This window comes from Balaenoptera ricei, chromosome 2 (genome assembly GCF_028023285.1).
Source record: "Balaenoptera ricei isolate mBalRic1 chromosome 2, mBalRic1.hap2, whole genome shotgun sequence".
Classification (NCBI taxonomy): domain Eukaryota; kingdom Metazoa; phylum Chordata; class Mammalia; order Artiodactyla; family Balaenopteridae; genus Balaenoptera; species Balaenoptera ricei.
The window spans coordinates 102,675,737-102,701,449 of NC_082640.1; the positions used below are offsets into that span (position 1 = coordinate 102,675,737).

General features: G+C 40.9%; 1 protein-coding gene across 1 annotated transcript in view; it reads left to right on the plus strand.

Annotated features, from left to right (window-relative positions):
• VPS39 (VPS39 subunit of HOPS complex) overlaps positions 1-25,713 on the plus strand; it is a 49,325-nt gene that overhangs the window by 13,150 nt on the left and 10,462 nt on the right. Inside the window, exons 3-12 of the mRNA XM_059913529.1 lie at positions 1,016-1,080; positions 1,389-1,431; positions 2,653-2,747; positions 3,686-3,784; positions 4,233-4,325; positions 6,484-6,667; positions 12,561-12,681; positions 12,794-12,914; positions 16,012-16,141; positions 24,208-24,350. Of these exons, the coding sequence (XP_059769512.1) occupies positions 1,016-1,080; positions 1,389-1,431; positions 2,653-2,747; positions 3,686-3,784; positions 4,233-4,325; positions 6,484-6,667; positions 12,561-12,681; positions 12,794-12,914; positions 16,012-16,141; positions 24,208-24,350 (1,094 nt within the window). The remainder of the gene's footprint in view (positions 1-1,015; positions 1,081-1,388; positions 1,432-2,652; positions 2,748-3,685; positions 3,785-4,232; positions 4,326-6,483; positions 6,668-12,560; positions 12,682-12,793; positions 12,915-16,011; positions 16,142-24,207; positions 24,351-25,713) is intronic.

Here is a 25,713-nt window from a genome sequence, read left to right on the forward strand (position 1 = left end):
CTTCTGTGGGACATGTGGAGGAAGTAAGAGCAGCTTTGGTGGTGTGGGCCCTGGTGACTGCCTCAAACAATCTCCACTGACTTGAGCGGTCGGCAGTGTACATAGCCTCTCCCCGAGCCGGGAGGCAGGTGGCAGGGTGCAGGCTCAGCACACAGGCTTTACGTAAAGTCAGCCCTGAGTTTGCCTCTGGGCTTTCTCTCACTGGCTGCTACCTAACTGCTTGACCTGTCAGGTTCCTCAGGTATGAAATTGGAATAATGATACCTACTTCTTGAGGTGGTTGTGAAGTTACAGGGAATACATAGAAATTTTAAAATCCAGAGCCTGGCACTTAGTTATCGCTTAGTTAATGATAGCGGCTGTTATTATTGTGATAATTATTCTCTTTTTGACTCTGGTGACTTTTGATGCTAAATGTTTTGGTCACCCCAGCAAGGCTGGCTTCATGTGTTTTTTATGGTCTATAGCTTTCTTCCCCTTTTTAGCAAGTGTCAGCAGATGTAACATCACCTGAGAGTGGCAGTAAGTGTAGATGCATTAAATTGCTTTAGCTCTGGGGATGGTGGTGTTCGCTCTGTCCTGTCATACGGGGCACAGGGTAACCGCTGGGATTTAGTCTGTCTCAGTCTAAGGATGCTTTGGGCTGGGATTCATTGCTGGGGCTCCTATATTTGATTGTTACTTTTTACACTCTTTTGGTGACATACTTTGCCAAGGTACTATTATGTAGGATAAAATCCTCATAAGTATCTTGCAGCTTCAGTAAACTGTAGTGTGATCCTTTCTGCTAATGCCAAGTGAAGGTGCATGAAACCCTGTGTTCTAAAATTGGAGTTGAAAGCAACTTACTGTACTCAGTAAAGACAACTGGCTATTTTAGATCTCCAGCTTCTAGTCTTTCAGGAATTCTTTATAATTCATGTAGGAGAGCAGTATGGAGCAGCATTTTTTGTCATAGTTATTTTTATATGGATCCCTGTGTTTGGAAACGTGAATGTTTGTTTCTTTCCCATAGGTTGCAACAGGTTTGAAGTGACATTAGAGAAATCCAATAAGAACTTCTCCAAAAAGATTCAGCAGGTAGGCCGTGATGGTGGTCGCTACAAGAATATTTGACTTCTTTGAGACCCCGTCAAAGCTAGGACTTTGGTAAAATTATTTATTCATCTTTGAATCCTCTGCCCTTTGTCCTCCCATTTATGCAGGGATCTCTGTCCATCCATCAAGTACCTGAGATCCTCTTTCACGAGCAGAAATTGTGATTGCACCTAAGTCAGATCCTTGTCACTGATATCGGCTTTTCAGTCCCTTTTTAGTATTGCAGTTAAAATGAACATTTGTTAAACCTTGTCAGAAATGTTTGAGTCTAATGATTTACTATTTTCCAGATCCATGTGGTTTCCCAGTTTAAGATTCTGGTCAGCTTGTTAGGTAAGAAAAGGGGTTGCATTTGTATTTCATGCCTCAAGAAACAAAAGCTATATGACCTGATTAACCCTTTCACGGTTAATTTGATAGTTGTTACTTAACAATGAAACGGACACATTCCTAACCAGATGCAGCAGGGTACACAGGTAATAAAGGCACCAGCATCCCCCATATCTTGCGCTCTGTTCTCCAAGAAGTGTCACTTCATTCATTCATTCATTCAATATTTATTGAGTCCTACTCTAGGCATTGGGGATACCAAGTTGAATGAGACATGGTTTCTGTCTTTGAAACTTAGGTTCTGGTTTTGAAGACCAAAATGACAGAAAGTACTCATGTTACAGTGTGATAAGTTACAATGAAAATTTATAAAAAGTATCGTGGGGTCTTAGTAATGGGAGGGACAGCATTGTCTACTGGATGACTAGGGTTTCAACAGGAAGAGAGGGGTAGGCAGAGTGTTATAGGCAGAGGGAACAGCTTAAGCAAAGGCCCTGAAATCTGGCCAGACTTAAGGTATATGGTGGAGACTAGCAAGAGACAGGTGAGAGATCAGGGCCAGACTATTCCAGGCCTTATTTGAAAAGCCATAGTTTCATGGAAGGCGGCCAGTGAGGCCTTTTCATGGCAAGCAGAAGAACTAGAAACTTGCCTCATGCTCTGTCCTGTTCAGCCCAGGGCCCAAATGATAGAATCATTTTAAACTTAGTTTCTAGTCAAGAGAGAAACATTTAAAGTAACTAAAACTAGCTAGGAGGCCCAAGTGAAATTATTGCGCTGGCTTTGCTAGAAAAGAAACCCTTGCCATGGGTTTGTACAAAATCCACAGGGGGTTTCCTTTCTCTTACTGGAGCCTCCTAATGTGAGTAGCTTTGAAAGGAATTTCTTGTACAAATATTGCATCACAAGTTTCCAGACTTGAGAAAGACAAGAGTGTAAGAGTGTTCTTTGGAAGTGAAAGAGCTCTTTAATTCAAGCCAGCCCAAATTTAAAGGAACAAAATATACAAGTTTAGAAGACTAAGTGACCTCCTAAATGTTTTCGTACTGGTCATGGACCAGAATAAGTCATTGTTAGTGAAGCTGAAGGTACATCTTCGACCAACATTTGCCATTTGGTTCTTCTGGTTGTTACACAGTTATTTTGTGTGTGTGAGTGTCTTGAAGGTGGCTATACTAGAGAACTGTGAAAATTTATACGGGTGTTTTACCTCCTTCCAAACAGAAAATAATATTTATGTCCATGACCTGTTGACATTTCAACAAATCACTACAGTTTCCAAGGCAAAGGGAGCATCACTATTCACATGTGACCTCCAGGTAAGTGTGGGCGAGATGAAATTTGACTTTGTGCTTTACTAAATGCAGCCTTTCCTACATCATTCCTACCATTAGATGGGAAGAATAACATTGATATCCAAACTCAGCAGAGACTCCAAAGAGAATATTTGATTTTGGATTGTATTAGAGAAGTTTCCCCCTTAAAATGCTGAAACATTTGCATTCCCTGTGTGTGCGCTAATTAGAGCGCCGGACAGCTGTATTTCAGGAGGCAGCTAACCAAGGACGAAAATGCTTGCCATGGACAAACCATTAGAGGGAAATCAAGACTGTAACAGTACATGAACATAGCTCTAGGGCATTAAAGTGACTCTTGTTCTGAACATATCATTGTGGTCTTTGTCTTCAGGGAGTTTTCGTTATTCAGAAAAGACATTTCTCCTGATTTTTGCCAATTCGTCATCCTTACCTTCTTCAAAATCTGCGTCACCCCTCTACTCAGCTTTGATCACTTCTTAGCACTTACGGTCTATATTGACGCTGCATCGTTTGTTGTATGCTTAGCCATTTCTGTCCCCCACTCCTTTAAAGGATTGAAAGTGGGCCTGCTGTCACTGACACAGGCTGATCCCTGCCCCTGCAGGTATTTACAGCCATGAGCAAGAAGCATTTAAGAAAAAAAGGAGGGAGCAGTTATATAGGTTTTCCTCTCTAAATTAGAAACGCCCATGACATTTGCTGGGACCAGGGCCTCTGACTGGCAGCCCTTGGGGAGGAAGCGCTTCTCAGCCTGTTGTCTCTGAGTGCATCTTAGAGAGAATGGTGTGCTTTGGTTCAGCTTATCTGGCAGCGTGACTTTGTATGACAAGGGATGTTCAGATTAGTAGCCTTTTCAGGGTAGAAAAATCTCTAATATAGTTGTCAGTTCTGGAGTCATCGTGTGCACATCCTCACTCGCTCTGGGTGTCTCTTCCCAGCACACAGAGACCGGGGAGGAGGTGTTGCGGATGTGTGTGGCTGTGAAAAAGAAGCTGCAGCTCTATTTCTGGAAAGACAGGGAATTTCATGAATTGCAGGTAAAGTCCACTGTTTCCTGGTCCATGGGTTGGGTGGGAGCTGCTGCTAAGTTGACGCACAGCTTGAAAGACTTGCTTTTCAGTTCCTGTGAAGCTCAGGAGCCCGGTCTTAATGTTCTCCCCGGATGAATGCTCTGCTAGGAGTACCTATGAGTTACCTGTGCCCACTTGTCAAAGTCTCCTGGCCTTCAGAGGCAGGAGTAAGACAATTCTACATCTCTACAGATTCATTTATCTCAAAGGGGGTTTTCAGCTTTTCCGAATGCACCTTGTCCAGTTCATGGGTGACTTGTATTTTTATTATGGGTGGTTTCCTGGCCTTGTGCTAAGAGAATTGTATTCAGATGAGGGTGAGAGTAATTTTGCAGAATGGGGGTGGGATAACAGGAAGGTCATGGTTTTTTTCCTTTAACATCTTTCCAGTTGAACTCTTGCTGTCTTTCTCCAGGGGGACTTCAGTGTACCAGATGTGCCCAAGTCCATGGCATGGTGTGAAAATGCTATCTGTGTGGGTTTCAAGAGAGACTACTACCTAATAAGGGTAAGATTTACTATTTTGCAAGTATCATCAGTTTACCTTGGGGAAGGTGATTATGAGTCTACCTGGGAGAGGTGATTATGTGCTTCTGAACTGTAGGTCAAGAGACTGCCTTAAGTAGAGTTTTTGGCATAACAGGGTTTGTGTTTGTATGTTTGGTTATCTTTCATGCTCTAAACATCTTTCACATATAAGATGTCTGTGTATCTTAAGCCAGGCAGAGTCAACTCTCAGTTCTCTACATAATGAATTATCCATATCCTGTATCTAGTTATTGGGCTAGATAATTAGGGCTGCATGCCTTTGTCCAATAGCATTATCGTGGACTACTATCTTGAGGCTTCAGTGCTGAGGAATTATATACTAATTTTAGTATTAACTTAAGTATTTTTAAGACTTTGAGTTTCCTGCCCCCCAAAATCTTTTAGTACATTTGTTGTAAAAATTATTTTCACTGTTTTTTTTAAATTTCAAAAGCCATATGTGTTTATTATAGAAAATAAGAAAATACAGATAAGGAAAAGAAAAGAAGTGCAAGTCATCCGTAATTCTCCCACTCAGAAATAATCACTGTTAACATTTTGGTAATGGGCATCTGCCCTATTTACAAAAATCTCATGTTATACACATTGTTTTATAACCTGCTTTTTCTCTTAAGTGGTAAATATCCACGACATTGGTTTTTTTCCCCTCCAGTTTGCAGACTGTATGTAAAAAAGGTTGGTTTACCATTCATTTTATAGAATAATAGAAATTCCTTAGCTTCATACCCCTCTCATAATCCAGACTTGACAATCCTGGAGGTCTTTCTCCCCACCTCCCACTTCCCTACCCCCTGCTGTGTTAGCTCTTCATTGTTTATCTAGTTAATATATTTGTTCCCTGTTTATATTCTTGGACGAGCCTAGTTTTATCAGCATCAGAATTGCAAGCTCCTAGGCGAGTTACTGCTGTGTGACTGCATAGCCACTAGGCAGACAGGTGCCTGAGAGGAATCTGTGAGGGGCGGGGGACGGAGCCAAAAGTTGGAAGAGGGCTCTCATTCCTCTGACTACCTTAGGTGTTGCCGTCAGCTTCTTGAGGGTGGAGTGTTTTGAGGGTGAGGAATCTTGCTTTAGGACCAGGTTATTCAAAACGTATTCATTTATTTACAGACAGTAAAATTTATTCTTTTGGATGTGCAGTTCTGAGTTTTGACAGATGCCTAGAGTTGTATAACCACCACCACAATCAAGAGTCAGAACAGGGGACGTCCCTGGTGGTCCAGTGGTTAGGATTCTGTGCCTCCACTGCAGCGGGCACAGGTTCGATCCCTGATCAGGGAACTAAGATGCTGCGTGCCGTGGGGCCAAGTAAAAAGAAAAAAAAAGAGATTCAGAACAGTTCCATCATCCCAAGAAATTTCCCTCATGCTGCCCCTTTGAAGTCAGCCCTCCTTCCACACCCCAACCTCTAGTAACCACTGATCTGTTCTTCATCTCTTATAGTTTTGCCTTTTCCAGAATGTCATATAAATGGGATCATACAGTATGTAGCCTTTTGAGCCTGGCTTCTTTCACTTAGCGTAAATGCATTTGACATCCAACTGTGTTGTGTGTGTGTCAATATATTCTTTTTTATGGCTGAATAGTATTCCATTGTATGCATGTACTACAGTTTGTTTATCCATTCATCAGTTGAAGGACAAAGTTGTTTACAATTTTTATACATTATAAACAAAGCTGCTATAAGCTTTTGCACACAGGTTTTTGTGTAAACACAGGTTTTCATTTCTCCTGAGGAAAGGCCTAGGAATGGGATTGTTGGGTCCCATGGTAAGTGTATATTTAACTTTATAAGAAGCCAACAAACAAAATGGCTGTACCATTTTGTGTTCTCACCAGCATCATATGAGAGTTCCAGTTGCTTTGCATCCTCGCCAGCAATTGACATTGTCAGTTGCCAGGCTAGATGCTTGTCTCCATGTTAGAGAAAAAGAGAACTGGTTCGACGTTGTGATGACAAAATTTGTCATAACAGACTCTATAATATTTCTTTATGCCAAATAAGGAATATTATTGGCTTCTGTAGGTTTGGGGTTTTAACTTGATTTTTCCAGGCCATCTGTGTTCATGCCTCTGGCTGGAGAATGATGGGTGACTCACTTTGTGTCTTCCTATAGGTAGATGGAAAGGGGTCCAACAAAGAGCTATTTCCAACAGGAAAACAGCTGGAGCCCTTAGTTGCACCTCTGGCAGATGGAAAGGTGGCTGTGGGTCAGGATGATCTCACCGTGGTGCTCAATGAGGAGGGGATCTGCACACAGAAGTGTGCCCTGAACTGGACAGACATCCCAGTGGCCATGGGTGAGACCACCATAGCTTCTTTTTCCCACTTTGGGCCACCCTCTAAGAATGGAGCCCCATTCATAGCTTTAGCAGACAGTGGTTTCCAGTGTCATTCACTCTCAGTTCCCCTTCTTGTAAGTAGAAAAGTGTTTTAGGGTTATTAAAAATGGGATATTCTGGGGACTTCCCTGGTGGTCCAGTGGTTAAGACTCTGCACTTCCACTGCAGGGGGCACAGGTTTGATCCCTGGTCAGGGAACTAAGGTCCCGCATGCTGCGTGGTGTGCCCCCCCGCCCCCCCCCCAAAAAAAACCCAAAAGGGATATTCTGGCTTTTGTAGGAAGTTGGGTTTTGCCCCAGAGGGGGAAGAATGTAAACAGAATTGTACATATTAGGAAGTGATTGTCTACTACTACTATTTTTACCTCTTAGTTCCTTTTCTTTTACCTTCTTTTTAATGTTTTGTGTCCTCTGCCAAAAAGACTACGTTTGGAAATTAGTGGAAATTCTTTACTTCGTCCTATAATCCGTATAACTCAGCATCAAAAGGTTTTTGATGTGGTGGTTCTTGCTGCTCTTGTTTTTGTAGCTTAGAGGCACAGAGTGTGTTCAGGTGTGTCTGTCCTACACATCAGGTGTTTCTGCTCCTACACCTGCCTCAGGCTTCCAGCTCTCTGCGTTGGTATTGCCTGGAAGCATATGACCACGCTGGCAGCAATTCATTTTTAGTCAGAAGAGTAAGCATTTTAGTTACTGCTGTGGAGAGGCATACAGACATGCTGACTTTAAGGGCTCTAGCTCGGGAGACAAGGATTACATCTTGCATAAAGAGACGAAACAAGGCCCTGCTTAAGGCATTAAATCGGATGAGTTGAGATTTGGTAGTTGAGAAAGGGGAAGTTCATTGTTCAGTTAATCAGTAAGAAGTTCCATTAAGATTGCAGTAGACCAGGCAAGGAGTTCAGGATCTAGCTTAAAGAAAAATTGCTTTCATTTTAGGCAGAAAGAATAGTTTGAAAAATGAGCAGCAATGCAGAAGACATGCTGATTTGTGAGAGGGCATTCCAGAGACTGACCTGGCTGAAACAGGTGGTGTGGATTAAGGAGGAATGAGGATGGGGCCAGTTGTTAGAGGCCCACTCGAAGGTCTGAGAGGCCATTAGATTCCTAAATGGTAGAATTGATAAAAGCATCATGTTCTCGGGTGGTTATTCAGGTGGTGATTAGAGATGAATAGACCAGAAGGAAGATAAATGAAAAGGACAGTATTTTATAGGGCTCAAGAGTATATTCACAAGTTTGCTGTGGGTTGGGGGGGGGTGGTTAAGAGCTTCACGAGAAGCTTCGTGATGTTCTAGGGACCCTTGTTTTCCTTCAGAAGAAGAGCCTTGGTAGACTAGGTGAAGCTGTGTGTAATATGCTGGAAGTAGGTTTCTGGTTCCCCAGCCTGGGGACCCTGTTTTAAGACCTTTGTTAGTTCCCAGCCCCTTTGGCAGTGTTTCGCAAAAACATTTTTGTGCCTTAACACATGGAGGGAGGGGACATTCATTCCTGGGTAGGGGGGGAGAACACCATCTGACAGGAAGAAGACTAAACTTCTTATAGACTTTGATTATATTTCTGCTCTCCCCTTCACTACTGCACCCAGGCTCCAGTCATTTTGAAAGGACTCCCCATCCCTGTGCCTTCGTCTGTGCTGTTGCCTCTTCCTTTCTTGTCTGCCCAGCAGCGTGCTGCTCATATGACAAGGCCCCCGTTCAGTGGCACTTCCTCTCAGAAGTCTTCTCTGACCCACAGGCAGAACTAGTCACTTCCCCCTGGGTGCTCCCACTGCCCTTGCAGGTTTCTCCGTCATGCTAGCCGCACTGTCCCACTGGATGCAGTGAGTTGTCTGTCTCCTCTGCTCGTGCAGGAGCTCTGTGGGCTCTGGGCTCATGTCTTGGTCCACTTCAAGAGTGCCCGCAACATCATAGCCTCTTAGTAAATGCTTGCTGATTGATGAATTTCTGTCATTGTCCGCCATTCATTACATGCCTGCTGGACACCAACCAGTCTGCCAAGTTTGAAGACACAGAGAGATCCAGACCATCTCTGTTGTCAAAGACTTGGGGAGACTGAACAAATGATAAGACATGACAACCAAAAGGGTTTCTAGTATAGGTTACTTCTTTTATTGAATTAGACCTTATTAAAGTGGGCCAGATTTTAAAAGGACAGAGAAACTTTACATAGTTATACATATTAACATGAAACAAAATTGTAATCGCTTTTTTAAAATGAGGTCAGCATAAAGAAAGAATCCAGTACAAAAAAAACCATGCTATTAACTTTTATTTTTTGGTAAGATGAAAAATATCAACATAATAACAACAATAGCATTCAAACTGATGAAGGTATTACTAAGGCCTTAGTTTTTCCTCATTTCTCAGTTCCCTTCTGGCTTTGAAATTTTATTGTACTATTCATTTAGAGTATAAATTGTGAATATAATATGAAAAACTTTTTATCTGAAAATAAGTAATGAGGAAAATAAATTTATAGCAAGTTAGTCACACTAAGAAACTATTCTTATAAATATATTCTTTGAGGTTACATTTTTATATGATAATTATGCCATCTAGTGGTTCATTTTTTACTAATTTTAAAAAAATTCTGTTTTTAATTGTGGTTAAAAAAAACACATAGCATAAAATCTTTCACCTTAACCATTTTTTCTTTTTTTTTTTACATCTTTATTGGAGTATAATTGCTTTACAATGTTGTGTTAGTTTCTGCTATATAACAAAGTGAATCAGCTATATGTATACATATATCCCCATATCCCCTCCGTCTTGCATCTCCCTCCCACCCTCCCTATCCCACACCTCTAGGTGGTCACAAACCACAGAACTGATCTCCCTGTGCTATGCGGCTGCTTCCCACTAGCTATCTATTTTACATTTGGTAGTGTATATATGTCAGTGCAACTCTCTCACTTCGTCCCATCTTACCCTTTCCCCTCCCCATGTCCTCAAGTCCATTCTCTATGTCTGCGTCTTTATTCCTATCCTTCCCCTAGGTTCATCAGAACCATTTTTTTTTTAAGATCCCATATATATGTGTTAGCATACGGTATTTGTTTTTCTCTTCCTGACTTACTTCACTCTGTATGACAGACTGTATGTCCATCCACCTCACTACAAATAACTCAATTTCATTTCCTTTCATGGCTGAGTAATATTCCATTGTATATATGTGCCACATCTTCTTTATCCATTCATCTGTCGATGGACACTTAGGTTGCTTCCATATCCTGGCTATTGTAAATAGTGCTGCAGTGAACATTGTAGTACATGTCTCTTTTTGAATTATGGTTTTCTCAGGGTATATGCCCAGTAGTGGGATTGCTGTGTGATATGGTAATTCTATTTTTAGTTTTTTAAGGAACCTCCATACTGTCCTCCATAGTGGCTGTATTAATTTACATTCCCACCAACAGTGCAAGAGGGTTCCCTTTTCTCCACACCCTCTCCAGCATTTATTGTTTGTAGACTTTTTGATGATGGCCATTCTGACCAGTGTGAGGTGATACCTCTTTGTGGTTTTGATTTGCATTTCTCTAATGATTAGTGATGTTGAGCATCCTTTCATGTGTTTGTTGGCAATCTGTATATCTTCTTTGGAGAAATGTCTATTTATGTCTTCTGCCCATTTTTGGATTGGCTTTTTGTTATTTTGATACTGAGCTACATGAGCTGCTTGTATATTTTGGAGATTAATGTTTTGTCAGTTGCTTCGTTTGCAAATATTTTCTCCCATTCTGAGGGTTGTCTTTTCATCTTGTTTATGGTTTCCTTTGCTGTGCAAAAGGTTTTGAGTTTCATTAGGTCCCATTTGTTTATTTTTGTTTTAATTTCCATTTCTCTAGGAGGTGGGTCAAAAAGGATCTTGGTGTGATTTATGTCAAAGACTGTTCTTCCTATGTTTTCTTCTAAGAGTTTTAGAGTGTCTGGCCTTACATTTATGTCTTTATTCCATTTTGAGCTTATTTTTGTGTATGGTGTTAGAGAGTGTTCTAATTTCACTCTTTTACATGTAGCTGTCCAGTTTTCCCAGCACCACTTATTGAAGAGGCTGTCTTTTCTCCATTGTATATTCTTGCCTCCTTTATCAAAGGTAAGGTGACCATATGTGCATGGGTTTATCTCTGGGCTTTCTATCCTGTTCCATCAATCTATATTTCTGTTTTTGTGCCAGTACCATATTGTCTTGATTACTGTAGCTTTGTAATATAGTCTGAAGTCAGGGAGCCTGATTCCTCCAGCTCCGTTTTTCTTTCTCAAGATTGCTTTGGCTATTTGGGGTCTTTTGTGTTTCCATACAAATTGTGAAATTTTTTGTTCCAGTTCTGTGAAAAATGCCATTGGTAATTTGATAGGGATTGCATTGAATCTGTAGATTGCTTTTGGTAGTATAATCATTTTCGCAATGTTGATTCTTCCAATCCAAGAACATGGTATATCTCTCCAACTGTTTGTATCATCTTTAATTTCTTTCATCAGCGTCATATAGTTTTCTGCATACAGGTCTTTTATCTCCTTAGGCAGGTTTATTCCTAGGTATTTTATTCTTTTTGTTGCAGTGGTAAATGGGAGTGTTTCCTTAATTTCTCTTTCAGATTTTTCTTCATTAGTGTATAGGAATGCAAGAGATTTCTGTGCATTAATTTTATATCCTGCTACTTTACCAAATCCATTGATTAGCTCTAGTAGTTTTCTGGTAGCATCTTTAGGATTCTCTATGTATAGTATCATGTCATCTGCAAACAGTGACAGCTTTATTTCTTCTTTTCCAATTTGGATTCCTTTTATTTCTTTTTCTTCTCTGATTGCTGTGGCTAAAACTTCCAAAACTGTGTTGAATAATAGTGGTGAGAGTGGGCAGCCTTGTTTTGTTCCTAATCTTAAAGGAAATGGTTTCAGTTTTTCACCATTGAGAAATGGGTGTGGGTTTGTCATCTGTGGCCTTTATTATGTTGAGGTAAGTTCCCTCTACGCCTACTTTCTGGAGAGTTTTTTCATAAATGGGTGTTGAATTTTGTTGAAAGCTTTTTCTGCATCTGCTGAGATTATAATATGGTTTTTTATCCTTCAATTTGACCTTAACCATTTTTAAGTGCACAGTTCAGTAGTGTTATGTATATTCACATTGTCGTGCAGCACATTTCAGAACTTTTTCATCTTGTGAAACTAAAACTCTGTACCTATTAAACAAGAACCCATTTTCCCCTCCCTCAGCCCTTGGCACCATTCTACTTTCTGTTTTTATGAATTTGACACACTAGTTACCTCATGTAAGAAAATGGCTACACCGAGAATGCCATCCAGCTGCCTTCTCTGTGAACCATTGAGCATTAGGTGGAGTTCTGCATCTTTTCGCTGTGAAAATCTCAAGCAGAAACAACATTGGACAGAAATGTGGATCTCTTTCTCTAGCATAATTTTAGGGGAAAAAAAAAAAAGAAGTTGCCCTCCTCTTGCCTTTCCTAAGAGAATGAAAGAAGTTATGTTACCTTGTTCTCCCACTGACTCGTTGTTAGGGGAGCTGCAGCTGGCCTTGGTCTGGCCTGGCTTTGTGATGGATGAGAAAGGAGCCAGTGACGCTTTCACCCAGTTCTCTCAGGGAAACAGTAGGAGTGGAGTCAGGTCCCTCTGAGCAAAGCTGGATGCATCCTTTTTGTGCAGGAGATTTAGCATCACTGAGACAAACATTTTTTTTTTTCTTTGTATATCACAGTGTAGGATCCTGGCTTGGTATTTGACTAGTGGACCATTTGGAGATCCAAGTGCAGCTTAGAACTGAGAAGCTGAAACAGTCCATAACCCTAAAGGCTTAGAGCAGAAGCACAACTCAAGATGTTCTCTCTTGTGCAGAGCACCAGCCTCCCTACATCATTGCAGTGTTGCCTCGATATGTGGAGATCCGGACATTTGAGCCAAGGCTTCTGGTCCAGAGCATTGAATTGCAAAGGCCCCGTTTCATTACCTCAGGAGGGTAAGGAATTTCTTTCTTGACTGTAGCTGCCATATTATTGCAAAGCTTTAAAGTCATCTGTGTCATCATAAAGCCAGCGCTCTTTTGCTAATCCTCTTACTCCTGTCTCCAGATCAAACATTATCTATGTGGCCAGCAACCATTTTGTTTGGAGACTCATTCCAGTCCCCATGGCAACCCAAATCCAACAGCTTCTCCAGGACAAGCAGTTTGAATTGGCTCTGCAGCTTGCGGTAAGTCTTGTTTCTGAGATTTGGGTGTGAGAAATGGGCCTTCCTCATTGTTCTCCAGAGTAGCGGATTTTAGTTTAGATGTTCATATTTAGTTTGGACTGGAGGAATAAACTCAGAGCTGAAAGTCAGGGGGCTTGGATTCAGGATCTGACCCTGCCATAAGATATCTATGTGACTCTAAATGATTTCACTATCTCAGTTTGCTTACCTGTCAAATGTAGAATGAATGCCAATTATACTAATAGTATTTCATAGAATTAATAGGACAGTAAAATAATTTAATAGATATGGTATGGCCTTGAAAAATTAAAGACAATGCTAACATTAAAATAACAGTCATAACTGTCAAGATTACAGTGTGGTTGAATGCAACAACTACAGGGCCTCTCAAAATCCCTTTCCCCAGTCGTCTCCTGGGCTTGGGTAAGCAGGCCTTCTTTAGGTATTCTGAACCCGCCTCAGGTTGCTGCATTCAGCAGGGCTGCAGTCACAAGACTCACTCTCCTTGAATGGATGGGATTTTACTCATGGGGTGTTACTCACAGCAAAGTAGTGGCCATACTGTTCTTTCAGTGATGTTCTCATTGCCAAAACGCTTCTTGGAGACTGACTTTCAAGTCTTGTCTTATTCTTTTAAACATCCCCAGTGGTGATTATTGTCATCTCTAAAGGGTGGATTTGATTTTTTTTAAAAATTTATTTATTTATTTTTGGGTGTGTTGGGTCTTTGTTTCTTTTTTTTCTTTTTTTTTTTTTAATTTATTTATTTATTTTATTTATGGCTGTGTTGGGTCTTCATTTCTGTGCGAGGGCTTTCTCTAGTTGTGGCAAGTGGCGGCCGCTCTTCATCGCGGTGCGCAGGCCTCTTCACTGTCGCGGCCTCTCTTGTTGCGGAGCACAGGCTCCAGACGCGCAGGCTCAGTAGTTGTGGCTCATGGGCCCATTTGCTCTGCGGCATGTGGGATCTTCCCAGACCAGGGCTCGAACCCGTGTCCCCTGCATTGGCAGGCAGATTCTCAACCACTGTGCCACCAGGGAAGCCTGTGGATTTGATTTTATGAAACAACTAAAAGTCTTTCTAAGCCTCTCTTAGTCATTATACTGGACAGTGCTAATTTGGTAAAAGAGAAGAGATTTTTTTGAAGATAATAGTAGGAAAACTTAGTTTTCAGAGTATCTTATAAATTACTTCTGAAAGGAAAACAGTGGGCACAAAGTTTGGAATACATATGTTTATAATTCTATATGGTAGATAATTTTGAAGAGCAACATTTATTTTGGGTGTATAAATTCTAGATATAAAACAAAAATCCAGTCTTAGTAGTTAGACACATTTAATATACCATAGATTGTTTTTGTCTTGGGCCATTTAATTTTAGCATCTTACTATTTTTTTCCCCACTCATCTATTGCTCTAAATTATTTTATTTTCATTTTTAAAATAATGATACCCATGAACCCACCATCCTACCCCCCAAAAATAACTTACGTAACCTGTATGTCCCTCCCCATCCCATCCCTCTGCCTACCCTCCAGACACAGCCATTATCCTAACTTTGTGTTTATCGTGCCCTTAAAATTTTTTTGTTTAATCTTTCATATATATTTGTGTGCTTGAATATGTATTTAGTTTTTGAACTTTATAAAAAGGGTATTATGTAGCATATAGCTTTTTTTAGTATCTGTTTTTCTTAAAAGGAAGGTCTTAGGTCTTTCCAGTGATCTTCCTGCTGCAGGTTGTCTGTTTAATTTTCAGTAGAGAAGATGGCAGTGGGTTTCCATTTTCCCTTCTCTTTACTAGGCTTGTACTTACTAGGTGTTCTGCTCTATGATGAAAGAAGGTTGCTTGATATCATCTTAGCTCTTGAGGAACCTGTCTTTTATTTAAATTAATCAGAGAACATACATGAAACTTTCAGAGGGCAGTTATGTACTAAACTTTGCTTTGGGCTGGAAAAGGCATCCTAAAGTTGGACCTTTTAAGCATAGGTAGGAGCAGGAGCAGGAAACAGGGAGAGTTACAGAGCCCGAGGAAGTTAAAGAAGTGAAAACAAGTGTGGAAACAAGTATTTCCAGAATGCTTGGAGCCCATCCTGACTGGCATGTAGGGTGTGGCTTGAATGTCTGGGAATAACCTAGCTAAGGAGGCTGTGCCTGGCTTTGAGAGCCTTTAAAACACCAAGCAGGAGAGCTTAGCCCAAGCGTGGCGACATACTGATGATGGCCTGGACTAGGGTGAACGCAATAGAAGAGGAAAAGAAAAGAAGGGAAAACATGGAGAGACCTTTTTTTTTTTTTTTAATTAGGGTGTAGTTGACATGGAGAGACATTTCGAAGGAAGAGATTTAAATGTGGCAAAGATTGATTTAAAAGGATATAAGGGGGGAAAAGGTTAAAGGAAGAAGCAGAGGTAATAAGTAGCTCTATTTATTTGGCTTTTACTGTGAACAGGACCTTTCCCAACTGTGCCAGCTATGTTAAACGTCTTTCATTCCTTGAGCAGGCCATGTTCTCTCTGTCATTTTAGGGCCCTGCGCACACGTGCTGTCCTCTTGGCCTGGAATCCCCTCTCTGTCACCTGCCAGCCTCGCCTGGCCAACTCCAGCTCATCCTTTGTGTCTCAGTTTACATTCCTCCTGGGAGCCTTCCTGGACCCACCACTCACACTAGACTGAATACCCTACCCACGTGCTTCTATCATCACTCACCCTGTTTTGTTTTGATCTTTTGTTTTTAAACTAAATGCTAGACTTTATTCAGATTTCACCAAGTTTTTCCAGTAACGTCCCTTTTTCTGTTCCAGGTTCAAATCCAGAAATCACATTGTATTTAGCTGTCATGCATTCTTAGTGTCCTCTGATCTGTGGCAGTTTCTTAGTCTTTCCTTGTTTTTCATGACCCTGACAGTTTTCAGGAGTACTGGTCAGGTATTTTGTAGAAACCCTATGGTATTTTAATTGCATAGTGACTTATGATTAGAATGTAAGGACAGTCTGTGAGGGCATAGCATGTTTCAGGGTATTGTCTGATACCTGGTGTATACTGAATAAATATTTGTTGAATGAGTGAGCTCCTACCTATTATATTCTCTTATCAGGAAATGAAAGATGATTCCGACAGTGAAAAACAGCAACAGATCCATCACATCAAGAACTTGTATGCCTTCAACCTCTTCTGCCAGAAGCGTTTTGATGAGTCCATGCAGGTCTTTGCTAAACTTGGCACAGGTAACAAGTGGGTATGGCCTAGGGATAAGGAACTAAATCGAGGGAGGGGGAACTGGAAAGGATGGGGAGAAATGACGCCAGACTTCTGAGAATGGGGAAAGTTTACGCTCATCTAAATTGATCCTCGTACCTAACAGGATCCTGTGGGTGGCCATGTGGCTACATATTTACAGTCCGGATCTTATGACTCTGGTCTCACCTACATGTACAGACTTCCAGTTTTCCGGGATGCTTTGCCTTTGCCGTTAGAGGAAGGTAACAGAAAGTCATTCAAGTCAACACATGTGTGTTTGATCATCTAGTGGTTATTGACTGCTGTTCTAGACAGAAGTCACTGGCCTGAACTTAGTAGGATTCAACAGTAGGTCATTTTTTTTTAATTTATTAATTTAATTTATTTATTTTTGGCTGCGTTGGGTCTTCATTGATGCACGCGGGCTTTTCTCTAGCTGCGGCGATCGGGGGCTACTCTTCGTTGCGGTGCATGGGCTTCTCACTGCAGTGACTTCTCTTGTTCAGAGCTCAGGCTCTAGGCGCGTGGGCTCAGTAGTTGTGGCACACAGGCTTAGTTGCTCCGCAGTTTGTGGGATCTTCCCAGACCAGGGATCGAGCCCGTGTCCCCTGCATTGGCAGCCGGATTCTTAATCACTGCACCACCAGGGAAGTCCCACCTGTAGGTCATTTTTAAGAGCTACGTAGGGCAGTGCTGCAAATCCCTTTCTTTTCTCAGTGTCCTAAAAGCTCTCTAGACACTAGAGCATTGTGATGAGGAGCAGGTACTTTGGAGTCAGACTGCCTGACCTCAGCCAGACTGGACTCTCTCTGCTTCAGTTTTCTCCCCTGCAAAACAGGGAGAATAATACTACTCACCTCACAGTGTGGCAGTGAAGATTATGTCAAGTGCTTAGAACAGGAAAGTGCTTAGAACAGTGTGTGGTACTTAATAAATGCCAGGTAAGTGTTTGCTGTTATTATTATTAAATTTTTCATTTGGGTATATTCCATTTTTGCTTAATTAAGATCAGTCAATCTATATATACTTGGCTTGACTCTCTATCTCCTCCTCTTTGTTTACCTTTTTTCCATCTTCCCTTGACCTTGGCCAACAATAAACTGTGGTAACTCCCTGTATCAGTTAAGGTTTTTGTTGTGAGCAGTAAAGACCAATGCTGGAGAATTCAAACAGTATCTGGTTAAATTAAGCATGGCTTGTTGGAATATTAAGGGAATGGCAGGTGGAGGAGCCTACCAAATGAATGGGGGACCAGGCTTGGGAACAGTAGGAACCAAGGTTGCTCCAGAGGACCTCCCAGCAGGAAATAGGAAGCTGGACAGTAATCCCTTTGTAGCCAGGACAGCCGGGGCAGTCCTCCACCGGCACAGCCACTTCCTTAGCTGTTACTGCCACCACCTCCCCTGTTGTTGCATCCTCAATAAAAGTTGCCCCCATCAGCTTGTATTAGCTGTCTAATGCCATGTAGCAAATTATCCCAAAAGTTGGTGACTTAAAATAACAAATCGTCTGTTATCTCTCTTGGTATCTGTTGGTTAGGAATTGGGGAAGTGCTCAGCTGGGCAGTTCTTGCTTGGGGTCTCTCGTGTGGTTGCAGTTGTATACTGGCTGGGCTACCTTTGTTTGAAGTCTTGACTAGGCTAGAGGATCTACTTCCAAGGTGGCTCATTCTCATAGCTCACATGTTGGTGCTGGTTATGGGCTGGGGGCCTCAGTTCTTGTCCAGGTGGGTATCTCCATAGGGTTGCTTGAGTGTCCTCATGCAGAGTGACTGGCTTTTCCTGGAGTGAGTGATCCAGGAGGCCTAGGTGGAAGCCTCAGTGCCTTTTATGATGGTCACTTCTCCTGTATTCTATTGATTTACAAGGGCTTTCCAAGTTCAAGGCAAGGGAACACAGACCCCACCTCATGATGGAGGAGTATCAGCATTACATAAAAGAAGCATGTAGGACTGGATATATGTTGATGTGTGCCATACTGCTTGTCATCCTTTAACCAATTTCTCAAGATCAAAGGGATCTGATTGGCCAGGATTAGGTCATGGTCTCACTCCTTCTCACTGTCCTAGGGGTGGGAAAGGAGGTTGTGGCTACACTCTGCTTCTAAAGGCAAAGATAGGTGCCTGAACTATTCTCCCACCAAGACTACACATGGTCTGGAAGAAGGAGCTCACCAAAATGAAATAGTTTGCTCTTAAGAAGGAGGATGGAAGCTGGTTACCCTGAAATTGATAAATATTTACCATCCTTCGTCTGAATGAACTCAGTTGGGGCATTTGTTTTCAGTATGCCACCAGCTCTTTGGGAAGACACTGGAATAATAAGCTAGAACTGCTGTAACAACTTGACCCTTTTTCCATGTACTGACAATACTTGAACTTTAAAATCAATCCCAATGAAGCTACTACTTTTTAACTTGTTCACTCCACAAATATATACTGAGCTCTTAAGAGAGTGCAGTGCATTCTGCTGGGCCCCAAGCAACAGTAATCAGACAGGAATTCTGCTTTCAAAGAGCAGTCTAGTAGGGAAGATAAGGCACAAGTGGACCCTTACCAGCAGCAGGAGGTAAGTGCTGGTGGTGATGTGGTCTGGGGGCAGCTGGCTATTGACTGGGCCTTTGGGGCCTTTTGGGCAGCATCTCCCTTGACTGACTTCGATCTAAGGACTGGTCCTTAGGTCCTATAGTGGATATTCTTAGTATATCCAGAGATCATCAGACCACTAGTGACAGACTGACCCTGACACATGAGACTGATATATTAATAACATGTCCCTTTATTTGCTTACAATAGGGAGGCTAGATCCCTTACAATGGCCAGAATATTCATGTGGCACCCAGGGTGCCCTTTTTTATACGTATCGAGGTACAGGCATTTTTGCTGTAATGCCTTGAATGTGGTCCTGCAGAACCTTATATTCTATAACAAATATGAAAAATAACAGGACTTAAGGGGCAAATAACATTGGAGCAGACCACTCAAATCCTAGGCAGCTTTGTAACTGGAACACTAATAAAAATAACTATCCTACTCAAATGAAATTCCCACTGTTTTTGGTACCCAGCATGATAGTCCTTTGCTACCTTAAACTCTGGGGCTGTGCTTTCTCTTTTGAGATAAGATCTTTGAGAACATTTGCTTCTAATAGAAACTAGTTTCATCAAAGTAAAAAATCTGATCCTGGGTGCAGACTTCTTTATGAGACCTCCAAAACAATTAATGGGGAGGAAACATCTTTGCTTCGTTTTTACTCTCATCTTCCCCAGATGGCTTAACTTAGTAGAAAGTATAGTGGTTTTTGAAGCTACTAATCAGCCATTACTTGCACTAAAAGAGGGCACTTTTATAGGATTTTCAGCTCTTTTCTTTAGATCTTCCTGTATAAGTTAAGGTTTCTCATTAATTGTAAGAAAGCTTGCCCCTGGTCACTTCAAAACATTAACAAGCTGGGGAAAATTGCATACCAACCAAAACAACTTTTGCCTCATACCTACACCATTCTCCCACTTACCAGCTGCACATGAGCCAATTTAGATTAAAAAATCTATCACACATAGTGTAATACCCTCTAGGTCCATCCATGTTGTTGCAAATGGCAAATTTCATTCCTTTTTATGACTAATATTCCATTGTGTACGTATATATATATGCCACATCTTTACCCATTCATGTATCGATGGGCACTTAGGTTGCTTCCATGTCTTGGCAAAAATAATGCTGTAGTGAACATTAGCATGCATATATCTTTTTGAATTAGTGTTTTTATTTTCTTTGGATAAATACCCGGAAGTGGAATTGCTAGATTGTATGGTAGTTCTATTTTTAATTTTTTGAAGAACCTCCATACTGTTTTGCCTAGTAGCTGCACCAATTTACATTCCCACCAACAGTTCATAAGGGTTCCCTTTTCTCCACGTTCTCACCAACACTTGTTATTTCTTGTCTTTTTGGTAATAGCCATTCTTTTTTTTTTGGCTGCGTTGGGTCTTCGTTGCTGTGAGCCGACTTTCTGTAGTTGCGGCAAGCGGGGGCTACTCTTCATTGTGGTGCGCGGGCTTCTCATTGCGGTGGCTTCTCTTGCTGTGGAGCACGGGCTCTAGGCACATGGGCTCCAGTAGTTATGGCTCGTGGGCTGTAGAGTGCAGGCTCAGTAGTTGTGGCGCACGGGCTTAGTTGCTCCGCAGCATGTGGGATCCTCCCAGACCAGGGCTCGAACCCGTGTCCCCTGCCTTGGAAGGCGGATCCTTAACCACTGCACTACCAGGGAAGTCCCGGTAATAGCCATTCTAACAGGTGTGAGGTGATATGTCATTATGGTTTTGATTTGCGTTTCCCTGATGATGAGTGATGTTGAGCATCTTTTCATGTGCCTGTTGGCCATCTGTATGATTTCTTTGGAAAAGTGTCTATTTAGGTCTTCTGCACATTTTTTTAATTGGATTGTGTTGATTTGATAATGAGTTGTATGAATTCTTTGTATATTTTGAATATTAACCCCTTATCAGACATAGCATTTGAAAATCTCTTCCCCCATTCGGTAGGTTGCCTTTATGTTTTGTTGATGGTTTCCTTCACTGTACAATAGGTTTTTAGTTTGATGTAATCCCATTTGTTTACTTTGCTTTTGTTGCCCTTGCCTGAGGAGACAGTTCCAAATACTGCTAAGACCAATTCAAAGAGCATGGTACCTATGTTTTCTTCTGCGAGTTTTATGATTTTAGGTCTTACATTTTAAGTCCTTAATCCATTTTGAGTTTATTTTTATATTGTATTTATTGTTTATTTTGTATTTTGGTGTAAGAAAGTGGTCTAGTTTCATTCTTTTACATGTAGCTGACCAATTTTCCCAACATAATTTATTGAAGAGGCGTCTTTTCCCCATTGTATAGTATTGCCTCCTTTGTCATAGATTAATTGACCATATAAGTGTGGGCTTATTTCTGGGCTCTCTACTCTGTTCCATTGATCTGTGTGTCTGTTTTTGTGCCAGTACCATACTGTTTTGATTACTATAGTTTTATAGTTTGAAATCAGTGAGTGTGATACCTCCAGCTTCGTTCTTCATTCTCAAGATTGCTATGGGTATTTTGATAGGTATTTCGGTGAAACTATAGATTGATTTGGGTAGTGTGGACATTTTAACAAATATTAATTCTTCCAATTCATGAGCATGATATTTTTTTCCATTTACCGTTGAACAACATGGGTTTGACCTGGGTGGGTCCACATATACATGGATTTTTTTTTCAATAAATATGTACTACAGTACGACACAGTCTATAGTTGGTTGAATCCACAGAGGCAGAACTGTGGGTATGGAGGGCCAACTGTAGGATTATATGTGGATTTTCCACTGTGCAGGGGCAGGAGTTGGCATCCCTAACCCTCCCACTGTTCAAGGATCAGCTGTATTTATGTCATCTTCAATTTCTTGCATAATGTCTTATAGTTTTCAGAGTATCAGTCTTTCACCTCCTTGGTTAAGTTTACTCCTAGGTATTTTATTCTTTTCGATACAATTGAAAGTAGGATTTTTAAAAACAATTCTCTTTCTGATAGTTTGTTATTTGTGTATAGAAATGTGACAGATTTCTGTATGTTTGGTATCCTGCAACTTTATCAAATTCATTTATTAGTTTTAATAGTTTTTTGGTAGAGTCTTTAGAGCTCTCTATATATAGTATCATGTCACCTGCAAATAGTGACAGTTTTACTTTTTCCCTTCCAATTTGGATGCCTTTTATTTCTATTTCTTGTTTTATTGCTTGTGGCTAGGACTTCCAATATTATGTTGAATAAAAATGGCAAGCATGAGCATCCCTGTCTTCTTCCTGATCTTGAAGAAGCTTTTCACCATTGAGTATGCTGTTAGCTGTGGGCTTGTCATGTGTGGCCTTTATTATGTTGAGGTATGTCCCCTCTGTACCCACTTTGTTACGAGATTTGTGGGGTTTTTTTTTTATCATAAATGGATGTTGAATTTTGTCAAATGCTTTTTCTGCATCTATTGAAATGATGATGAAATTTTTATTCTTTGTTTTGTTAATGTGTTGTATCACGCTGATCAATTTGTGGATATTGAACCATCCTTGCATCCTTGGAATAACCCCATTTGACCATGGTTTATGATCCTTTTAATGTATTGTTGAATTTGCTTTGCTAATCTTTTGCTAAGGATTTTTACATTTATGTTCGTCAGCAATATTGGCCTGTAATTTTCTTTTTTCGGAGTGTCTTTGTCTGGTTTTGGTATCAGGGTAATGTGGACTTCATATAATGGGTTTGGAAGTGTTCCTTCCTCTTCAGTTTTTTGGACTAGTTTGAGAAGGATAGGTATCCTTTAACTAGGAAATGTCTAACTCGTCTTTAAATGTTTAGTAATATTCCCCCAAGATGCTGTTTGGTCCTGGAATTTTTGGATTACTGATTCAATTTCATTACTAGTAATGAGTCTGTTCAGATTTTCCATATCTTCCTGATTCAGTCTTGGACAATTGTATGTTTCTAGGAATTTATTCATTTCTTCTAGGTTTCCCAATTCGTTGGTGTATAATTGTTCATAGTAGTCTCTTATGCTTGATTTTATTTCTGTGGTATTGGTTGTAACTTCTCTTTTATTTCTGATTTTATTTATTTGGGCCCTCTCTCTTTTTGTCTTGATGAGTCTGGCTAAAGGTTTATCAGTTTTGTTTATCTTTTCAAAGAGTCAGCTTTTACTTTCATTGAATTAGGCAAGACAGTTCCTCTCCTAGTCTTGAAGGTGTGGCCTTGTGTCGGAGCGTCCCTTGCGTAGACTGCATATGCTGGGTGGCTTTGGCAGGCTGGCTGGGGCTGGACTGGGCACTGACTGGGGTTTTCCCTGGGTGCACTGACCTGGCCCTCCCCCCATATTTTGGATTGTTTTCTGAGGATACGCGCCTAAAAGTGGGATTAGTTGGTCCAGGTGCTTTTTTCCTTGTTGAGGTAGCAATATTTTTGCCTTAGCAGTATAAGAGTTATTCAGTTTCACAATATTGTAAGCACTGGGTTGTAGCATATAAAAATAATTTTTTAACTAATTAAATGGATATAAAGATGTCACCTCTTTGACATTTTTAATGTATACCACTTTGATAATGTAGCAGAACATTTTCCCCCTTATTTATATTCTTCTCTTGTCAGTTGTTTATGTTTTTTGCCCATTAATCAAATGAAATCCCATGTTTTTTTAAACCAATCTGTGTGAATTAGTTTTATATAATCAACCTATTAGCCTCTGCCATATATGCTGCAAACATATTCCCTAGCCTGTTGCCTGGTGTTTTTGTTTTACTACTATTCCTTTTTTGACATATATATGCTTTTTATTAGTAAGTCTATTGATCTTTTTCAGCTTCAATGTCGTATCAGTTTTTCCTTGGGAAATTCTTTTCTCCCCTACTTTTAGCAAGTTAATGAATTTTCAATTCTAATTCTGTATATGTCTTAGAATATAGTCATGCCATTTTTGTAATGTTTTAGTGCTCAAACTATATGTGTATAGCTCAAGTTTTTATGAACTTAAGAGTCATTCCTTTCTCTTTTTTAAATTTTTATTTTATTTTATTTATTTATATATTTTTTTCTTTTTGGCTTCATTGGGTCTTTGTTGCTGCACACGGGCTTTCTCTAGTTGCGGCGAGCAGGGGCTACTGTTCGTTGTGGTGCGTGGGCTTCTCATTGCAGTGGCTTCTCTTGTTGTGGAGTATGGGCTCTAGGCGAGCGGGCTTCAGTAGTTGTGGCACATGGGCTCAGTAGCTGTGGCCTGCGGGCTCTAGAGTGCAGGCTCAGTAGTTCTGATGCCCGGGCTTTGTTGCTCCTCGGCATGTGGGATCTTCCCAGACCAGGGCTCGAACCCATGTCCCCTGCATTGGCAGGTGGATTCTTAACCACTGCACCACCAGGGAAGCCCCAAGAGTCATTGCTTTGAAAAAGTCAGTCTGGAACTTATATTGCTGTAGTACTAGTCTTGTTTTAGTTTATCCTTAAATTGCTGTGTTCCTTTCTGGGGAATCATGTTTACCTTCCATGTAGATCCTACACATGTGATGGGCCTGTACCCAGACCTGCTACCCACAGACTACAGGAAGCAGCTACAGTATCCTAACCCGCTGCCTGTGCTTTCTGGGGCTGAGTTGGAGAAGGCTCACTTAGCTCTGATTGACTACCTGACACAGGTAGGTATATACAGAAGTATATGGAAGAGTTTACCTGGAAGTTCCAGTACCTGCTTCTCTATGGCAGGGAACTGGTGGCCTTTTATAATGCCACAGGTATTCCATAAATGAACACTATCGAAGTCTGGGGGGGCACATTTTTTTCTGCTTCATCTCCCTGCTTAACAATAGTATTGAGCTCTTTTTTGCCAAATCCTGATACCAGGAAACACATTCAATTCATGGTTAATTCACACTAAGCTATTATAGGAACTAAAAAGAAAAGTTTGGTTGATAGAAAAGAATACATTTTTTAAAACAAACTTTTTGGGAACATATATACTTTTGGAAAAAACACCTGCTCTATGCAGCAAACTTGGAAAACACAGAAAAGTATAAAACAAAAATAAAAATCACCTATAGCTCTACCACCCAGAGAAAATTAACTAACATTTTAGTGTTGTCCTTCCAGACTTTTATTTGTACTTGTGAATAATTTTTGTTTATTTATATATTGGTTTACTTATTACAAATGGATATCAAGCTATATATTGTTTTATAGCTTACTTTTAAAACATTTAGCCACATATTAGGAAAGTCCTTCCCTGTCATTAAATATTCTTCTATAACATGTTTTTTTAAGGGGAGTATTTAGACTTAAATTATTTTCAATTTACTGTTATGGGCAGATAAGTGAAATTTTCATGTCAGCACTAAAACTAATGTCTCCATTGAAGCCTCTGAACCCTACATTTCTGTGCAGAAGGTTATTATTTATTTCCTGTGCACCCACTCAGAGTCAGAGAACTTAATAAATTTTTTCCCAGAAGTGTTCTGCTGACCTTTGTAAGGGGTCCTCTGGATGGGCATGAGAAGTATTGCTAGGAAAATTGTAAGCCAGCTTGCTATCACCTGCTTCTGGGTCAGTGGGTGTCCCACAGGTCCGGTCAGGCATCCATTGCCTTGGCACTTCCTTGACATTGGGCTCCAGGGGTGGCTGGCGGCCCACAAGGAGCACACAACCTTGCCTCTGTCTGCATACTGCACACCCCATGAACCAAGTGAAAAAAAGGTTCCCGGGGCAGAAAGTCTCCCAAGCGTGTGGCATCACAGAAGACCCTCTATTTTCAACATCTTAGCTTTAGGGGACTCCAAGCATACCTTTTTCCCTGGCCTTCTCCACTGAGCTTGGAATGTATGGAGGTAACTGACATGAGCATTGTGCCAGAGAGTTGGTAGAACAAATAAGACCATGGGCGTGCCAGACGCAAAATAGTACAAACTGGATGATTCCGTTTATAGGAAGTTCGAGAACAGGGGACAAGTAGTCTCTAGTGATAGAAATCAGATCAGTGGGTGAGATTCTTTGGGAAGAGCACAAGGG